This window comes from Camelina sativa, chromosome 16 (genome assembly GCF_030686135.1).
Source record: "Camelina sativa cultivar CO46 ecotype springtype chromosome 16, ASM3068613v1".
In the NCBI taxonomy this organism is placed as follows: Eukaryota; Viridiplantae; Streptophyta; class Magnoliopsida; order Brassicales; family Brassicaceae; genus Camelina; species Camelina sativa.
The window spans coordinates 6122585-6143234 of record NC_141895.1 but is presented as its reverse complement, the minus strand read 5'-3'; the positions used below and the strand labels follow the sequence as shown (position 1 = coordinate 6143234).

At 36.5% G+C, this 20650-nt stretch overlaps 3 protein-coding genes across 3 annotated transcripts; 1 reads left to right on the top strand and 2 right to left on the bottom strand.

Annotated features, from left to right (window-relative positions):
- Window positions 1-229: 229 nt before the first annotated feature.
- On the top strand, window positions 230-1076 carry LOC104750030 (protein PROLINE CONTENT ALTERNATIVE 22-like). The gene is made up of 2 exons (XM_010471758.3): window positions 230-549; window positions 624-1076. The coding sequence occupies exons 1-2, from the start codon at window positions 296-298 to the stop codon at window positions 664-666; spliced, it is 297 nt and encodes a 98-aa protein (XP_010470060.1). The 5' UTR covers window positions 230-295; the 3' UTR covers window positions 667-1076.
- A 2821-nt stretch (window positions 1077-3897) lies between these two features.
- Window positions 3898-6184, bottom strand: LOC104750029 (3-ketoacyl-CoA synthase 12). Its single transcript, XM_010471757.3, has one exon. The coding sequence runs from the start codon at window positions 5750-5752 to the stop codon at window positions 4322-4324; it is 1431 nt and encodes a 476-aa protein (XP_010470059.1). The 5' UTR covers window positions 5753-6184; the 3' UTR covers window positions 3898-4321.
- Window positions 6185-17616: 11432 nt separating this feature from the next.
- On the bottom strand, window positions 17617-18297 carry LOC147925179 (uncharacterized). The gene has a single exon (XM_087492514.1). The coding sequence runs from the start codon at window positions 18295-18297 to the stop codon at window positions 17617-17619; it is 681 nt and encodes a 226-aa protein (XP_087348640.1).
- Window positions 18298-20650: the final 2353 nt, after the last annotated feature.

The following is a 20650-nucleotide window of genomic DNA, read 5'->3' as shown; positions in this document are numbered from 1 at the left end:
AACCCATTTGTATATTTACCGAACACATAAACCTCTCTATACGTTTGACTATTCTTCTTATTAATTATGCCATCCACGTCGATAAAAATGTGACTATTCAAAAATATATAAAACACGTCCGACACTAGCAAATCAAGCATGTAGTAGTAAGTTAGTTGGTGGTGTAACAGTTAGTTGAATGACCGTTAGGTTTAACACCTAAGTTTCAAAAATTTCCCGGGAGACAAATAGATTCAAAACACAAAGCAAAGAGAGAAAGAGAGAAAGAGAGAAAGAGAGATCGATCAATGGAAACATGAATGAAGAGGAGAGAGTTGGTTCATCGTCCTCTTCTTCGTCTTCTCTTCCTGTGAGCTACGGAGTTAATTGTGAAAAATACGAATTCTCTTCCTCTGTTTCTTCTCTGTCTCAACCGTTCTCTCCGGAAGGTTCAAGTAACAAGAGTTTTGTTATTGAAAACAATCTTTCTTCTGTTTTCTCGTTGGACAATAGAAACAATAACATCTTCATCTTTCCTAGAGATAGACCATGTTCTTGTCTCCACCATGTGTAAGCCCTTATCTCTATTTATCTATTCATTTCCTTTTTGTTCTTAGGATTCTCATTTCTTGGGTTTCTTGCAGCTTGGAGTGGATTCTACAGAGATGTTGTCGTTGCCTCTGTTAGCCTTCCATCTTCTTTCAAACTTAAACCATCAAAATCTTGTGGCCGGTCCTCATGCTATATCAAATTATATGCAAGTAGTAATAGCTTTTTTTTTTCTGTTAATTTTTTTACTAAGTAGTTGGTTTTAATTTGTTACTTTGAAGAAGTTTGAACTGCCCTTATTTAGTGAATTATTTTCTAGTTTTACAAAAAAAAAATATAAAAAAATAAGTAGAATTGAGATCTTACGGTAGCTACTAATTAAGCTAAGCTACAACTTATATTAGAATTTCGCCCCTAAAGTTATTAATAAACGGTGGCCTGAAACTCTTGCTTCACATGTTTTGTTGCCGAACCAGATCTTATTAATTACAGTATATTGTACTAATCTGGTTTCTCGTAAAACAAAGAGTATTTTTTGCTTTGAAAAAGTTGGGTCAGTGCTTCTAATCGACGATCTCTATTCCGTTTACATCATATGATTCATGTATTTAGCATTATCATGATCAAATCAAAATTTCATAGAATAAAAAACTTTATTAAGTTGATCAGTATCAAAGATCTCTTTTATTCATCAACCTAATGATTTTTTTTTGTATTTACTAATTAAATTTTTAGAAAATTATATATAAAGTGTGACAGTAGAAAGAGATCAGTATCAAAGATCTCTTACATCTATTGCAACAAGAATACATTCAACACCTCCTTACCAAGAAAAAAAATTATGCAGCATGCTATCTCTACACCAATGGAGAGATAATCAAAGTTAATCATCACATCCGGCACATTTCTGGACAATATTGCAAAGTGCATAATTAACACTAATCGGAAGTATCTAGTATTTTACATTTGCTTCTTTAATTTGGATATATAGCCGACACACACTGAGCAAGCTACTTAAATTGATGTATCATGCCACCAACAAGCAATGCAAGCTACTAAAAGGGTCCTACGATACCATCCAATAGTTGGATATATACTCTTCTCCGAGAATTTTCTTTTGAAATTGTAAGCTCATTGATATTCCCCGCATCTTATGGTGTGGATAGGGTTGGTGACACTGATGACTTCATTTCCACAAAGGTGTATATCATTTACTTAAGTGGAAATGTGATTTCTTACTCATCCAATAAGTACGTCGTTGGATATGTTTGCTTCTTGAAAAATTCGACATTCTCTTCAAAATAAACTGATTAATTACTTTCAAAATGTAGATTCTTTGGCGTATTTATATGTTAAACCAAGAATTAAGCATAAAGCACAGTATCAATCTTTTTTTTTTTTCGCATGCATGCTAGCTGTCCTAGCAAATTGGCCACTTGCAGTCCAAAAAAAAAACATGTTTGCCGCCGCCGACCCAAATGGACGTGGACTGGTCCGTTTGACAATTCTAATTGTATCCAATTACCAATCATCACTACAGATATCACGACCAAATTCAATTCATTGTTCTACAAGTCTCACGTCGCATATATTTCCATCAGACCAGTTAGTTGATGTTGTAATACAAATCTCTCAGTTAAATGATTCATCAAATTTCCAGATAGATTGGAGTCATAATTAAGTATCATTTTGGGAGGCTTTATCAACGTGATCTTTATGTACGTAGTTGTGATTAGTTAATCCCTAATCTATCTCATAATCATTGATAAAATGCTATATATGGAGCAAAATATATAGTTAAAGTCACATTATTTAATGTTATTGCATATCATCATCGAAAAGAATTTAAGAAATGTACGGGATATAATTGTTTTAGATTTGGAAATTTTCGAAATCAGGTAGTAAATTTATTCAACCAAATGAGAAATAGAGAATCATGTAGTGATTGGTCACTCCATGATACATGCAATCCCCAATTTATTGACGATGGAGTTTATTTAAGAGGATGATCCAACGGCACCTAATAGTGCCACCACATTGTGAAGTCGAAATGAGATTGAGAAATAAATGTTTCATCTGTTTTTTGAGTGGCCAATTAAATAACAAAGTTGTTTTTATTTCGATTTTGGACAGCTCCCTTTCTACTGCCATACTTACCTGTCCCTATTTATTACCTTTTTTAGTTTTTTAGTTTTCCTTAGTTACGATCTACTCGAATATTGTGAAAAATAATCAAATACTAGTAGTATTGTTAACAGTTTTCTATTATAACACGAGTCTTCGACCAATCTTACTAATTTAAGTCCCATGTTTTCATCCGACAAATAAGGGTTTCCATATATCGTTGGACACAACCCAGCGTGTGTTTGTTTACCATTCAAACCAATGTGTGTTAAATGCAAATTATGGTTATTATCAATCTCAAGTGGATAAACTATGATATATTAAATTTCTGAATTTTAACGATTTTTTTTTTAAATCATAGAGAATAGAGATTGTCGGTCCATACAGTAACCAAATTTAGTATTAAACAAGAAAAATATCATTTGTGGTCATTTGATTTCTAAAATGATAGAATTGTTAGAAACCTTAAGAGATATGAATTGTACAAATGTATAAAAATACCTATTTCAATATTTTTCATTTTCCTTTTTGCTTTGTGATCGATATGTGATAGCCAGTAAACGGTATATACTTTATAGATATGGTCACAGTATCATATACTTTTTCTCTTTTTGTAGAAATAAGATATGCTTTATCATTTCAACCTAAATATAAATAGCTAAAACACATTCTATCCTGAAAAATACATTAAGGGATTAGTAAAGCTATACCACATTATTTTTTTTGTCGTAAGGCATGAGTATACTGTTACAAAAATAATGAGTACATAATTAAAATACTAATACTAAATACTAATACTAATACTAATACTACTAATTATATAATGTCAAAAGTATATTAGTAGTAATATTAATAGGGCGATTTTTGTCATTTTGCATGGAGACAAATAGGGCCCAGAATCTGGTAATGAAATCAAATGCCCATTGAATGTTTGCCTACCAAACAGACTTTTACTTCTCTTCGTTTTTAACATTTTTCTTAGAAACAAAAATATTTTACACCAAAAAAATTGTTCTGAGAATGTGAATGTCGCACGTAAATGTGAATGTGATATTAAATAAACTACGAAACGTCGATTAAGAGACATGTTCAGAATCTGAACATTGTAATTCAAAAGTCCACTGCAGACTCTTTATTTACCAACTTTTGACAATTCAATGAAACTTTTAGTCCTTCGAAGTTTTGAAATTTCTATAGTTTCTGTTTAATACAATATTTAAAACGAAAGGACTAAGCATGACGATGTACCGTAACAAGCTTGAGTAAATGCGTAACAATAGTACAAAGTAAAGTGGAAATTTAATGAATATTACAAAAATATTAAAATGATACAACATTTAACATTGAAGGAAAAAAATAAAGATGGCAGCTAGCTAACCAATAGGATGGCAAATTAGTAAATTCCCTACGTATTGGAAAGTGCATGCCCCCTAAAACCTTTATTGATGTATGTAATTAACAAATTATAACACCCTAAAAAAAAATCATATAAAGAAAAAAAAAAAAAAACTAAATCGAAGTTTCTTTTACATTCATATCACCTTTCCCAATCCGAATTTAAAAATGAAAAACGTAAATGTTTTAACAAAAGGGAAAAAATAACTTTTTAAGAGAGAGAGGAATATTGTGTCACCTTGCGTTTGCGTTTGCGTTTCTATACGTAAACGTGTTACATGAAAGCGTCAGGGACCTTGAAAGTGTCAGGATCTTCATCTTGAATCCAACCAAACTTCTCCATGTAAGGATTCACGATTGATTTTGGTGGATAATCATCAATGCAGTGATTCCACACGTTTCCTTTTGATTCCCCAACCGTTAGATCTCTTACAACTTCCCAAACGCAGCTATTACACTTGAAACCAGCTCCAAAGCTTATCATAAATACTCTATCTCCTCTCTTCAACCTCTTCTTGGCTTCCATGTAAGCCAACACATACCACAAACTACTCGCTGAAGTATTCCCAAACCGATGGAGAGTCATCCTCGCCGGTTCAATGTCATACTCGGTCAAATCCAAGCTATTTTTAATCCCATCAATCACAGCTTTTCCACCGGTATGGATGCAAAAATGTTCGATCCCGGTCTTGAAGTTGATCCCTGCCTTCAATGGAGTCCCTGACGGGAGATTCGTGGACCCTTTGCTAGGGTTTTGACGAATCTTGATTTTCTTGATGAGAAGCTTCAACATGAACCTCAAGAGCTCCGTTACGGGAAGAATCTTGGGTGTTATAACCTTGAGATTGTCTACGAAAGCACGAGTTGCGGCTTTTGGTAGATTCTTCCCCAAGTAAAACCCTACACGGCCTTGTTCATCCTCGGATTGGACACAGCAGTTGTAAGACTCCTCTCTAGCTCCATGGTGAGTCCGTACCATACACTTGAGCTTAAACATTGCTCTCTTTCTCAAGCTACGTTTGTTAGTCAAGAGAATAGCACAACCACCGGATCGGAACAAGCAGTTGGCTAAGATCATCGAACGGTTGTTTCCGCTATACCAATTAGGGCTCAAAGACTCGGAGGTGGCAACAAGAGCTAACTTGTTTGAGTAGGTCTTGAAAATGTTCTTGACAATGTCTACGGAGATTAGACTCGCGCTACACCCCATCCCCGTCAAGTTGAAGACTTTGACATCGTCCCTCATCTTGTAATGGTTTATAATTCTTGAAGCTAAAGAAGGTGTTGAAGAGAGCATTGAAACGTTGACTACAAGGATGTCGATATCTTTAGGCGAGATTTGGTTTCTCTCCAGGACTTTTCCGATGCTGTCTACGTAGAACTCTTCCATCTCGGAGATCCCATCTTGTAACGAAGGACGCTCTTCTCGACCTTCAAAGACGAGTCTTGGAGCGTAGGTTTGTTCTCCAATACCTGAGCTTACGATGGCTTTGAGAAGGAACTTGTATTCCGTTAACCCAAGGTTTTGGTTTCGATAAATGATCTCTCCACTGACTTGAGTGGTCACCATTCGATCGTCGGATGGTTTATGACATTGGTAGTCTAAGATGTAGCAATCTTTGTCTTGCTTTGAGGCTATGAGTTTCCAGATCCTGAAGAAGAGGTAACAGAGGAGAAGAGAGAACAAGAGATAAAGAAGATCCATAATTTTATTCTTTCTTTTTGTATTTTTCTTTGTTTTGGTATTAAGAAGAGATGATGAAGTAAGTAAGATACATGAGAACGGAGTGGAGACTGTAAAGGGGATTAAATAAGGAGAATATGCAAATGGATGAGGAGACGACAGCTCTGAATTTTCCAGTGGGTTCTACTTCACCGTTGGGTTTTTTTGGGTATTTAATAGTATTATTATAGAATTTTAATAATGTTTCGTTGACGGTAAGAAAGTTAGAACAAGTTTACGGTGATTATATTTTGACTTAGGAGAGAAGTGGGGACACGTTGATTCGGACGAAGACTTCACATGTTTTGTTATTAAAGCATAAAAAAAAAAAAACTTCATTACAATAAGTCTACCATTGTCATGTGAGCTTGAAGAAGAGAACACACAGGAAAGTGATAAGTGTAAAGTTGTCTAAAGTCATCTCAACTCCCACCAACCGAACGGGGTTTAAGTAAGTAATTACGTATCAATCTATTATTACAAAAACACAACTCAACACTTTGGCTCACACCTTCTGCGTGCATCTCTCTTCTTTTTGTACTTCCCCACCTTCTCTTCTGTCTTTTGCCTTAAACACTTAATTTATCTTTCTCCCTAGCTCTCACTCTATCTAACTTAATTTTATTAAATTCATCTCTCACTCCTCCAACAAAGTTAGGTGTGTGCATGTGTATAGATATGTGTATTTATATATATATGCCTCCGGAAACATGACTTTCTATTTATGCATATTAAAAATTTCATTATACTTCTTCCTATAACTAGTAATTTTGAGTCTATATCTTTCCGCCGTGTTAATTGCAGTCGCCAATTAAATACGGACTCCAATCTACTTTGATATGATGTTTAATTGAGACTTTAAATTATTGTCACTAGGTTTGGTAATCTATATATTGCATGTTGAGATGCTCGTAACAATTTTCATTGAAGGGTACATTTTGGTGTTATAATTTAGTTTGGTTAGTTGATGAAACAATCATGTTTTATTTGATACGATAAACCAAATATTAAAAGCTTCATTTTCTCAACAACAATTAATTCATAACCAATGATTAGTCATTCGAATTTTATATATTATGTGAAAGACATAGAGTAAATAAATTATATGTGGGCATGGGACACATCTTAATAGTATATCACATGGCTTGCTTTAAAAAATTGGATTTTGTCGTTGCATAATTTATAGGTTTACACAAACACATGACAGAGAGATCAAAACATAATTAGTTTGCTTCCAAACTAAACATCATCTCTGTATATGTTCATCATTTTTTTTTTCTTTCTAAATTTTTGATTTAGATTCGAAGCATTATATTATTTCTTACACGGAATGTACATATAGAACGGGATGTGGAAACTTTGATGGAAGTTGAAATAAATGCAGAATCTGCAACATGAGTGAAGTTTTGTCAGAGTTATGATTAACTAGAATCTTGATCTTCTGCTTAGTTTTGAACGAAAATTCCTGTTTGATCAAGGAATAAATGAGCTTATTAAATTCCGATTAGAAAAAAAGAAAAAAAAAAGAATGCATGGAAAAAAGATGAATAGTCATAAGCTAATGACCGAACTCTAGGGCGGTGCCTTTAGTTATACCCGTGAATCTTAAAAAGGTTCGGTAAAAGATCCCTATGATCTAATCTCATAAAAATAAAACGACCAAAAAGTGGCAAAAGGGTAAATTTCAATCCGTACTATTTCAAAAGTGTAAATTCATATCCAGACAATAGAACCGTGTATTTTTTAATCTAAACTCTCACTTAATCCAAATTTACTACCTAGACTTCTAATCGTTACTCATATTCCTATATTGACTCAAACAGCCTTAATCAACCGTTAAATGTTTTGATCAATTTGACACGTAAGCGATGATAACAACTCTTTCGATTCACGCCTTGTTTTTTCTACACTTATCCCTCGCAGTTATCTTCAATCCTCATTCACCATTTTCGCCAAGCACACACTGAGATATAGAGAAAGAGAGACAAGAGCAGACTGAAATCGAACTTACTGAAGAACCCTAATTTAAGATCTTTCCCCCAATTCAAAACACGTCATTTTAACCTTTCATTCCAAACGAAGTCGTTTTAAGGTTTCAAACCCAACGACCTTGACACATCATCGCTTACATGTCAAATTGATCAAAACATTTAACGGTTGACTAACGCTTTTTGAGTCAATGTAAGATAACGATTCGAAGTATATGTAGTAAATTTGAATTAGGTGAGATTTTAGGTTGAAAAAACACACGGTTCTGTTGTTTGGGTAAGAATTTACACTTTTGAAATAGTACAGGTTGAAATTTACCCTTTTCCCACGAAAAGGCGCAATACGCTGAGCAAATAATACACCTTATGTTTCTTTTTTTTTCCAGCAAAAATGATTTATATAAATGAATAGCGTAAACTTTTCTTAAACGATTTTTATTAATAGACTGATCCAATAGGCTTAAGTCTAAAATTACAATCTGACAACAATTACAAAACGGAAATTTCGGCAAACAGAAACAGAGAAACAAAGTTGGTTCTGGACGGTTAAATGGAGGCAGAGGATCAGACGTACTTGGACCCGACGAAAACAAGCTCCACAACTTTGTGACTTCGACGCCAGATCCGGTTCTTTGACTGGAGTTTTTGAATCCTGTCGCACAACCATCACCAACAACGATTCAAACTTACCAAACGGCTTTCAGAATAGGTCAATCCTCCAACTCTCCGCCACCCAATGAACATCGACTCCCCGACCTAGGAAATCGACATACTCAGACCCAAGCCCTTGGACTCCAAATCTATGCAACCAGAAATCTTTCGCGAGGCAAAACTAACTTCAGATACGATCTAGTTGAAACAAAAAATGGAGGCTAGAGAGAGGAGATGGCTCTATACAACCTCTCAACAACCAGATCCCATGCAAGCCGTCTAAGATCCTAAAAGGATCTACTGTTAACCACCAAAACACTCACCGAAAAATCCACCTATCCGCATGCGCCTTTCGTCGCTGCCACAACCACTAATCATGATGGTTGAGCCGTGAAAGACTTCTCTTCATCTCCTATGGCTTCTTCAAACAAAGAGGAACCAAATCCAAAGTCTTTCGACCGCCGGGATAGGACCACAACCAAAATGTATGCCGGAAAGACCACACCACTCCGGTGAAAGAAAAGAAAGCTTCCTCCCTCCTATTGTATCTTGAATCCTAGTCCTTCAGTGAAACGCAGCCCAACCTTACCTGACAAACGACAACAAACCAACCGCAAAGCACCGCCTCATATGGAGTGAGAGAAGACAAATCTGATGCAAGAACATGAAACCACCACCAGATATCTGTAAGGATAAATTCCCAGCCCCTCACTTCTCCACCAAGCCAATGAATCCACCAGAGAAACAAATTGACACACGCTGTCGCGAAACCCAGATCCGCCAGATCTATCCCCATATTTGATCCCATCCTCAAGCCTCTTCATCGAGTCTTCACCAGCGACCACCACCACACGAGGCTCCACTTCACACGCTGAGAAGCTCACCGGACACCACCATCTAGAGATACCCAACCAAAGTCGACAGACGGCTTTACAGAGGCGAAACTGACGATGGAAGAAACAAATGAACCAGAAAAGAAGAAGAAAGAGAGCCCTTTTCGGCACCTGAAGAGCAAACCGGAGAGGCAACCGGCTCAGATCTAAGTTTGGTTTTTAGAGAGAAGGGAGATAAAAAATTTTAGAGAGAGGCAACCTGCTTAGATCTTAGATGAGTTAACATAATCGTTATACACAACTGGCTTGAGAGCCATGGTTGAGGTGAAAAACACCATGAGTTAAAAATATTTGAATTACAACCAAACTTTGCTAATAGATGAGCAACATTATTACAATTCTTGGATGAATAAACATATTGAATCTTTTGAAATATAGATGACCAATACTTAATTTCCTTGATGATACCTTCAATGCTTGTTTTAAAAAGCTCTTTGTTAAGCATTTTTGTAAGTGTGCCATTGTCTCCATAAAAAAAAACAGTGGTTAGTCCTCAGATCCAGGTTTGTTGAATTGCCAATAGTAAGGCACTGGCTTCTGCTTCCAATGGGGATGATGTTTAGCCTAGAACTAAAGTTCCCCAGCCTTGAGAAACTCCATCTTGATCACGAAGTATCCAATAACATTTTTCTTGGTTAGTATAAGGATCGAAAGCATCATCATAATTACACTTAGTAAAGGGATGTGAAGGTCTTATCCATTTTTTTGTTGCTTGTTGAGTTACTTGATCTCTTACTTCATTACCTTGTTCCAAATAATGTGACCATTCTCGAACATCTGATTGTTCCTGTAGAACAATAGTTTTCGGATTTTCATGCATACCATCAAAGAAGAATTTGTTTCTGGTTTTCCAAAGTGCCATAAAAGCCAAAAAGGAAAATATATTATGTTAGATTGAAAATTTTTAGCATGATTATAATCAAATAAAGCTTCCATGAAGGATTCAGACTCCATATATGAGGATAGATGAAAGGAGCATGACTATTTGATAGTTTCCATATTGATTCAACATATGGGCACATAAAGAAGATGTGTTCAATGGTTTTGTTACTCTGAAAACATCTAGGAAATATCAGATCTAGATTCATTCCATGGGTGGCTAAACGTGTAATTGTACGTAGTGATTTTGAAAGAATACACCAAAAAAAGTGTTTCAATTTTGGTTGGATATTGAGTTTTCAAATCTTCTGCTTCTGCTTCAATGCAGTTGATCCATGAGGATAGGTGGAAGACCATTTGGTTGGTTTGGATTGTGCATAGATAACCAATATCATGAACAAACCGTATAGTTACCTGAGTTTGTATAATACCATATAATTTTATGTTGGGGTTCAGTGCGAGGCAGATAAGTATGAATGATCTGTTCCTGATCTTCGTCGATGATGTTTCCTATGATTTTGTCATTGTCCCAATAGCGATAAGTACCCTATGAAGAGATAAGGTCTCTGAGATGAAAACTATTGTCTGGAAGCTAGTTGTAAACTGGTTGTGGAGGGTGAGTTAATGTAATGTTGTCATTGTTTGCTCAAACTGTTTTACCATTACTAATAGTATAGTGGTACACCTTATTTTCTATTTTATAAGATCTTTTAGTAAAAAACAGAAAATCTTAAAGAACTATAAATATATTTTACATGACATAATATTATTTAATATTATGATCATAATATACTAAATAAACATAAATAATGTATTGAAATTTGAAAAAAACCTTATAAAATGGAACAAACATAAAAAGCTGAAAGGTCTTATAATTTGGAATATAGGAAGTATATGAAGTATATGATAAGCAAAAATGGTCATATTAGCAGAAGGAACTCATTGGATAAGATATTTACCATTATTTATGTTGGGTAAAATTTTAACCCTTAAAATTATATTTGAGAAAGTCAAATATAAGTTCATGAATCTCTATAACTAATTGAAAAGATAAAGAATATACCAACAGTTTCCAAGGTTAAAAAAGAGTTCTAATTATTACTAATTCCCAAAATCGTTTTTCGATCATTAATCATTGACCTTATCAAAAACAAATATCCGGGATGATCAGAAACCGTTAATCAAAATTTAATCCCATGAGATTAAGGATAGAGAAAAATTCTCTATGACAAAAGGTTAACTCGACACAACAACACATGAAATTGAGAGCAAAAGCAAGAGATTAAACAGAAACCTTAAAATCACAACGTATAATTTCTTAAAGTGATTAGGATTTAAAGATTGATTAGTTTTGATATTTGTTTTCTGGTTTTGCATAAATTCTTATGAAGAGATTAAAATTGCTTGGAACATTTAATCATATAATTATTTGTATCTTTTTGGCTTGATTATCTGTTTGATCTTTCATTTTTTCCCTGTATTTTCCTTAGCTTTGGAAAAAAATAAATTAAAATTAAACTTGTTTGTTTTACCTAAATTGGTTTTTGACACTTATGGCGAGTTCTTTTCATCATTGTGACTGATTCACTATGTCTATCTTTGTTTGTAGTATAATTTTTTTGGGGGAAAAAAGTCATACACGGCATTGTTCTTGTTTGAATTTGCCTCGATTCATCACGAGTTACTAAGTACCCTAAGAATTCTCCTGAAGCTGTTCCAACAAAATGTTTGGTCCGGTTTAGTTTCATTTGGTATTAGATAGATTATAGTAAAACACTTTCAAATGTGACATGGTATGTACATGCTTTTATTAGACGATTTTACAAACATGTGAAACTTTTTTTTTATCTAAACTAAAACATTCGTCAGTCTTATTTGACTTTTATACATACATTATCGTTTATTAGTTTAGATAAATAATACTAAGATCAAGCATTTGAAAAGTTGGTTGTTTGATGGTTAACGACGAAACATCTATAAATGCAGTCAACTAGGCTGCTTGAAAACACATAATTTTCACAAAATAAGTACAATTTTTTGTAATTAGAAGTCTTCTTCTACTGTTTTTTTTTTTTTTTTTTTTTTTTTTTTTTTTTTTTTTGTTAAAGGGTTTGAAGTCTTCTACTGATCAGCGAGGTTTACTTTGACTTCCGTGATATATCGGACTCGTGATTAAGATTTATAAAATGAGGAGACGACATTATTATTAGTCAAGCGAAACGACTTGGTCCGAGTTTGTTCATTAACTATTTGAGAAATCGCCGTTATTGTCCCAATAAATACACACATTCATATAGTGTATTATACAATGATAAAAATGCAAAATAAATAGTGACAAAGATTGATACCAAACCCACTAATAATATTCTCCACGTTCTTAAGGAGTACTCTAAAAATATCTGCCTGGTCAACGTTTATGACACTTGTCCAGTATAATTGTAAGTAAAAATTCTTCAGTTTTATGACAAGTAAAAAAAAAATACTCATGTTTTTACTTTTTTTTTCTCAAATAATTTTAGCATTTAATATACTATGGATTTGCAATTACATTGCTTTAAAATATAAGATAATTCAACCTAAAATTAGGATAATTATTCAATGATTATATTATTTTTATAGATGAATGGGAAGATTATTCTTATTATTATTGAACAATAATTCTAGTCGTTACATGTATTCAATGATTATATTATTTTTATAGATGAATGAGAAGATTATTCTTATTATTATTGAACAATAATTCTAGTCGTTACATGCGTATAGGGGCGCAACTAAATAAATTATTGAGTGCAAAAAAAAACATGGACAATATTTCCATTGAATGGGAAAATTATTCTAATTTATTTTGTTATATCATATTAGAACTATATATGTAATATATTAACAAAAGATTTATATATTCTTTGGTAATTTTCAACTATTTTTTCTAAATTTTGTTCTCATTTTGGATTCTTTGATCATAGATATACGAGTTTCCCAATAAATATAGTATGTACACTATTAGCTCGTTGGTGTTTCGTCGCCATATAAACACCATAGTTGTCCATATATACCATCGCATTGTTCTTAAAGCTATCTACTAAACTTTCATCTTGCGTATACAAAACACATAACAAAATAATAAACTAAATAAATGGCTATTTTGTGGGGGTTTCTGGTTATGACATCGACGAATTGATTTGCTATAATTATAAATTACATGCAATTGTTTGTACATTTACATGCACGTGGGGATCTAGCTTATACTAAGTCTACTGATCACTTGTTTGTTTTTGTTCATTTAATTCTTTCGTAGTCCATACTGAGTCAATTTGATTTTTCTCTTTCGTATAAAATATTCAGTACATGATTATACATAACAATCAATAAATGACTACACCCCTAATCGAGGGTTCCCATCTGTATTTTCATAACCATAACAATTTCAAAAAAATTCTAATAAAGGTCGAACATGCTGCATGTGGTCACGTTTTATAGATTAGACATGATAATGGAAAATCATTCGTATACACAGAAAAAGCAAGACATTATATTCGGCTCATCAGGGAATACTGTAGGAATGTCACTGATGTAGTTTATTGTTGATAGAAAATATTTAAATCTGGCAGATGGTAAATATATAATTTTATATAGCTTATAAAGTAAATATCTTCCTAGCACATGCAGTACCACCATCATTCACATAAATACTTTTTATTAATACTGAAAACACTATAAAATTACAATAAACCGCAATATACTTTTGATATATATGAATGTACATTGACAAAAAATAAAAATATAGTTATAGTTAGTATTATCAATTCTGTAGGGCACGGACAGACATAGTCACATAGACTAAATCGAACATACGTAATTTAGCATCACATTAACGTGCCGGGAGTGAATTTAGTATTTACGTTTGTTTAATCTGTTCTGGTAGCAGGTGCGTCCTTCATTCACTTTCGATATTTATAAGAATTTAATTATATGAATTTAAATTGTATCTAATCGTTGAGATACAAGTCAACGCGACTAAACATATTAAAAAAATGTTAAAGAATATACATCCTACAAAAATTCAAGTCTCTACATAAAACTCTTTTCAATTGCCAAAATTATTTGAAGTTTCAATAGAAAAATAATTACCAAAACTATATGGTGAGTTTTTTTTTTTTTTTTTTTGAACTAAACCGATTTCATTTCAATTAAAGATCGTTCATACCGGTTACAAGGCTTTCCTTAGCCAGAGCATCTGCTCGACAATTGAAATTCCTAGGAATGAAAAAGAAAAAAACAGAAGAAAATGCAGTTGATAACTTCAGGATATCGTGGAGAATCCCATAGAGTTCTTTGACTTGGAGCTCTTTGTTGATTGCTTTGACTAGGGTTAACGAGTCTGAAGCGAAAACGACCGAGGTGAGATCCGATTCAATTGCAACTCTAACTGCCATTAGAGTTGCCAGCGCTTCGGCTACCAGTGGTGAAGCGACATACGAAATTGGGGATGATCCTTCGCAGATTGTCTCCTCTTGAGGGTTTCAAATTTCCCAACCCAGTCCCGTTGATCCATCTTCTCTCCAAGCCGCGTCGGAGCAAGCGATGTGATTTAGACCTCTCGGAAACGGTCGGGTTGGTGTTCCAATCTTGGTGAGTGGTTTGTCCTTCCCACTTTGTGCTTCTTGCCATTCTTTAGCCCGCATGATCGCTATAGCTAATACCTCCTTTCCTGTCAATTTTTCTTTATTGAATACTAGACGATTCCTTACTGTCCAGATGGCCCAAAGGATCCAAGGGGAAAGAGGACTGGTGGTAATAACGGTAGGAGGAAGACAAGTCGCTTTCACAGTTTGGGTAATCCCCTCCTGTATAGACTGAAAGCTCGTTGGATTGATTGGGGGGGGGGGTATAGAGGGGTTTGTGACCATATCTGCTCCGCAAAAGGGCAAAGAAAGAAGAGGTGAATTTCAGATTCTGCACTTCCACATTGTGGGCAGCTGGCTGTCGGACAAACTTGGAGGTGTATTAGATTCTCTCCCACCGGTAGTGCATTTTGGGCTAGCTTCCACAGATACAATTCAATTTTTGGCGAGATATCCTTCTTCCAGATGGCCGCACGCCAGTCAAAGTCCTCCACAACGTACGAGTTTAGGTTCCGATACTCTGCTTCTCGATCTGACATTATTTCATGATAGCCAGATTTTGCTGTGTAGGTTCCAGAAGTTTGTGGTAGCCATGCCCATTCATCAGCAACTCCTAGTCTACTTGGCCTCAAATTCCGAATCTTTGCTTCATACTCCGGTAGGATGAGCCTAATAAGCTCCAGATTCCATTCCCCGGATCCTGGTAACATGAGGTCAGACACCTTCAAATTCTTTGTATGTTCTGAGGGAGGGCCCATGGGTTTGCGGGGAGAGCTTAGCGAGATCCAGGGATCATACCAGACTGATGTGGATTCGCCATTTCCTATCAGCTTGCCTAATCTTTTCTTTAGTAGATCCCGTCCTATACAAATACTTCTCCACCCGTGGGAGGCTGATCCTAAAACTTCACTTTCGAGAAAGGAGGAGGAAGAGCAGTATTTTCCCTTCAGGACTTTTGCGAGTAAACACCCTGACTTGGTAAGAATTCTCCAACTTAGTTTAGCTAGTAAAGCATCATTGAATACCTTGATATCTCTAAATCCCAAACCTCCCTTTTTAAAGGATTTTGTCATCTTTTTCCAGGATATCCAAGTCATTTTCTTTTGCCCCGTATTGGAGTCCCACCAGAATATAGTAAGAGCGGCCTGAATCCTTTTGCACAACGAGTTTGGGATTTTGAAACATGTCATCGTGTAGGTTGGCATGGCAGCTAGCACAGATTTTAACAGAGTAAGTTTCCCTACCATGGAGAGGAATCTAGACGACCAATTGATGGCTCTTTGCTTTATTCGGTCCACAATTTGGGTAAAGAGGTCTCTTTTTTTACTACCAAAGAGTTCCGGCAGTCCCAAATATTTGCCTTGACCACGCTCTTTATGGATAGCTAAGTCTCGCTTTACTCTTTCTCTTGTCTCCCTCTTCATTTTTGCCGAAAAAGTAATAGCAGATTTGTCAAAGTTGATATGTTGTCCTGATGCTTCTTCATATTTGCGCAGGATACTCTTCAGCTTCGTGCAACTTTTCTGATCCGACTTACAAAAAAACATTGTGTCATCTGCAAATAGTAAATGGTTTACCTGAGGTCTTCTTTTTGCCACTTTGATACCAGGTAAACTTCCTTGTTCTTGTGCTCGGTTGCAGAGACCAGACAAAACCTCATTACACATAATGAAGGTATACAGGGATAGTGGATCCCCTTGTTTGATGCCCCTCTGTGGTGTGACCCTACCCAAAGCTTGGCCATTTATCAGGTATGAATATGACACTGTTGTAATACACTACATCATCCATTGGATCCATTTTTGGTGAAAACCCATCTTTTCCATTACTGCTTTAATGAAATCCCATTCCAAACGGTCGTAGGCTTTACTCATATCGGTTTTAACCGCCATAAACACTCGTTCTTTTGCCTTTGATGTCTTAAAATAGTGCAAGGTTTCGTGAGTAATAAGCACATTATCTGATATAGCTCTTTGGGGAACAAATGCAGATTGGTTCTCAGAGATACACAAATCCAGGATTGGTTGGAGTCTTTTGGTCAGTATCTTGGATATAATCTTATAGTACACTGAGCACAGGGAAATAGGTCTATAATCAGACACTTTTTGGGGGATAGTAATCTTTGGGATTAGCCTAACATGGATGTGGTTTATTTTTAGGGGTAGACTCCCGGAGATAAAGAAAGCTTGGATTCATGCAACTAGTACCTCTCCCACTGTGCTCCAGTTGGATTGGAAAAAGCTTGCTGAGAACCCATCCGGCCCAGGAGCTTTGTCAGGGTGTATAGAGAAGCAAGCTGCCTTGATTTCCTCTGTAGATGGCAATTTGATCAGTGTTTCATTTATGTCCTGTGTGATGCAGCAAGTTAGAGCCTCCTGGACCACATTCCTTCCATTGCCATTTTGGGAGGTAAATATCTGCTGAAAGTAATCAATAATTGCTTTAACTATCTCCTTTTCCTCATAAACTGGGTTCCCTGCAGCTGACTCCATCACAGCAATGTTATTTAGGGCCCTCCTGCTCTTTGTGGCCGCGTGAAAATAGCCAGTGTTTTTATCTCCCAGGGTCAGCCATAGTTGTCTGCTCCTTTGCTTCCAGAACACCTCTTCATTCTGGTAAGCCTTTAGTAGTTCTCTATTAATTCTCTCCAGTTCCACTTGATAGTCTTCATCTTTAGTCATTTGTTCTTCCAATGCATTGCGTAGAGAGGTAATTTCTTTTTGGCTGTTTTCCTAGTGGTTTTTGCTCCAGGTGATGATAGTCTGTCTGCAAGCATCTAGCCTCATCTCTACAGATACATTCGGGGTGGAGCTCTAAGCCTCAAGGACTAACTTCCTCACTTCTTCATTCTCTTTTAAGTTTCTATCATACCAGAATAATCCTCTTCTTTTTTTCCTAACAGGGTCAAAAAATGTTACCAAAGGTCGGTGGTCTGAACCTTCAAACCTTAAATACTCACATCTACCCGAGGGGAACTCCATATTCCATTCACTGTTTGCCATGGCCCTATCCAGTCGACACCTTACCAGATGAGAGTGACGTGTCCCTCTCCAAGACAGAAAGTTACTTGTGTGTTTTAAATCAAACAGGTCGCAAGTTGACATCAATGTTCTCAGATTATTAAATGAACCTTCTGCTATTGGCGGGCCACCTACTTTTTCAGAGTTATTTATGATTTCATTGAAGTCTCCTGTGATAAACCATGGGCTCTCTCTGAGGTCTCCAATATTCTGGATCTGCAGCCAGAACTCTTGCCTTTTCGCCATATCAGGTTCTCCATATAGGAAGGTAGAGAAAAACTTCTTACCCTTTGTTTTTATGTTGGTGTCGATGAAGTTAGCACCAGATGTAAGAATCTCCATTTCAATTGGTTCTTTCCAGAATAGCGCAAGTCCTCCCGCACTTGAAGCCGAAGGAGGAACTAAGAAGTGTGAAGAATATCCCATCCAGTCCAGATGTTGGAGAATGAACTCAGAGGTATTCTTTGTTTCCATGAGGAATAGTATATCAGGGTAAATCTTTTTCTTGATTTCCCTTAGTCTCTGGCCTGTTATGGGATTCCTCAACCCACAACAGTTCCAGCTCACCACTCTTAAGGAAGAGGGGCTGGTAGATTCTGAAAATCCACCGTATTCTTTTTCCTTGCAGGAACTAAGGAGATTTTTGGGTTCATGGACTTGCCCTGCTTTGCTTTTCTGCTCCTGACCGATGAGGTATCCTCCTCACTTTGTTCTTTATCTGCAACTTTACTTCTGTTTTGATTCGAGGACTCACCTTTTGATCTTTGAGTTTGTCTCGTAGCATTGGCTTTCTTTGGAGAACTCTGCATTAGATGTCTTTTTTTGCTTTTCATTCTGGTAATTTTTGCACTGTTTTTGTGGATGATTTTGCTAGCGGTGGTCGTCCACGCCCTCGTGTTGATTGTGCCTTAATTGTTGATCCTGCTGGAGGTGTTCCTTCTCCAATAATCATACGGTTAACAGGGGTCTCGGATAGTAGGCCCTCCTCTACTGGTAAACTTCCTGGGGTCATTGCCCTAGCAGATTCAATAATCATATCCGCAGTGTGATTCATTCAGTTTCTCTCCTCGCCTTGAATAACTCTCTGCCTCCTTGCAGCACTCTCAGTAGGGTCTGAAACTGTACAGTATTGCACTGTGACCTCTCTTAGCTCACTGAGTACTTGGTCCTTAGATGGGATATCAGTCGGAGTCTTAGTTACTCGTGGTAGACTATCGTGCTCGCTCTGACTTTTTTCCGGAATGTTGTTCAGCGGAGGAGGAGTTTGTCGGTCCAAATTGTCTTCATTTCTTTCCAGAGGGGGTCGTCGAGGTCTAGAAGTTTCTGATGCCTCCCTCCTAGTTGATCTTTGTTGCTGAGGTTTTTCTCTCCATTGCATCATCCGATAGGTAGGAGCTCGGGTGGATTGCCTTTGTGTTCTGAGGTTATCAATTTCAAACTGACGAGAGCTACGTCTAATCTCATACCTTTTGTCCCTTGTAGGTACATAGGTACGGGCTCTGCTGGATCTCTCTCCTGAGAGGAGTACTGATTCTCCTTTCTAGTGTCTAGTTTACGTTTCCGAGAAGTGATGTCCTCCTGGGACTCGAATCCTGACTGAACTACTAATCCTTGGGATTTTGGGGCTGTGAAGTTATCACTAGCCACATAGTAGTTTCTTGACACCTCTCTTGATAGGGTTAGATCTTGCTTGTCCATCTGTTGGCTAGGTTTCTCTCTTTCAGCAGCTAACCCTAGACAGCTTTTCTTCTCGTGAGTCAGCCTCATACAATGTTGACAGTGGTTTTTAAGGTTTTTGTACTCAAAGGTAACAATTGCTTCTTTTCCATTTGGGAACTCCACCACTGTGTCTCTTGCGAGAGGTTGAAGGCCATTTATGAGTGTCTTTATTTTTGCAGTGGAGGTAGTTATCTCCAGATCTAGGAACTCACCAAGTTCCTCCGCGATAGCTTAAAGCACTGCTGGTTGCCAATAATGTTTTGGAAGTCCTTAAAGTTCCACCCAGAACGGGATCAAAGATGGGAAAGATTCTGAGATTTCTGGTTCCCATTTTTGAAGGATGACCATCCACTGATAAAAATAGTAAGGTCGGTTGTCTAACACTTTTTGCATGTCTTCCTCATATTCGAAACTGAACTGGAAACATCCTCTTCCTAGATCCGCCCCAGTTGTTTTTCCTCGAAGGTTCCATCTGTTAGCCAGAAATGGAAAGAGGGACCATAGTCTCTGGATCGAAGGGCTAGTGAGTCTTCCAATCAGCGTTAGTGTATTAGCTTCTATTAGCTCCGTTTTATCTATTTCTGGTGCTCTGATTCTCTTCCGGGGGGGGGGGGGGGAGGGGATAATTCTCTCACTACTTCTTTTCCTTTTTGGTGGTATGGTATGCGTCTCTCCATAACTTGTAGTTTTAAATGGGGTGAGGATTTTCTTCTACTGGTAAAGAATCCGTTCAGGGAGCAGAGTTTGTATTTGGTTTTCTTAGGGTTAACAAGGTTTACACTCGTTTGTAGGGGTTACACAGGTTATATTGTCAAAGAAAAAACTTACAGTGGTTCTTGTCTCGTCGTTGCATACGATATGTTTACTAGTTCAGAGTGGTGGAGGGGTTGTGATGGTTGAAAAGTGGTTGTTGCGGTGGTGCTGGGAGGTCGGAAAGCTCGAGACCACCATGGAAACCTCACCTTTCTTCGTAAGGACCAATGGGTACTTCTATTTTCGGTTTCAGAAAGTGGTTGAGATCTGGTTAAAAGGATATGCCATACTCCTTTTATCCGTTCTTGGGGGAAGTGCCTGGGAAAGAATTTTCAAACTCTTTGCACTGTCGTCG

Excerpts from the sequence above, each read along its gene's own strand:
- LOC104750030 (XM_010471758.3), top strand. The coding sequence starts at position 296 with ATGAATGAAGAGGAGAGAGTTGGTTCATCGTCCTCTTCTTCGTCTTCT. Across the intron at positions 550-623 it reads TGTTCTTGTCTCCACCATGT|CTTGGAGTGGATTCTACAGA; the intron begins GTAAGCCCTTAT and ends GGTTTCTTGCAG.
- LOC104750029 (XM_010471757.3), bottom strand. The coding sequence starts at position 5,752 with ATGGATCTTCTTTATCTCTTGTTCTCTCTTCTCCTCTGTTACCTCTTC.
- LOC147925179 (XM_087492514.1), bottom strand. The coding sequence starts at position 18,297 with ATGGAAACAAAGAATACCTCTGAGTTCATTCTCCAACATCTGGACTGG.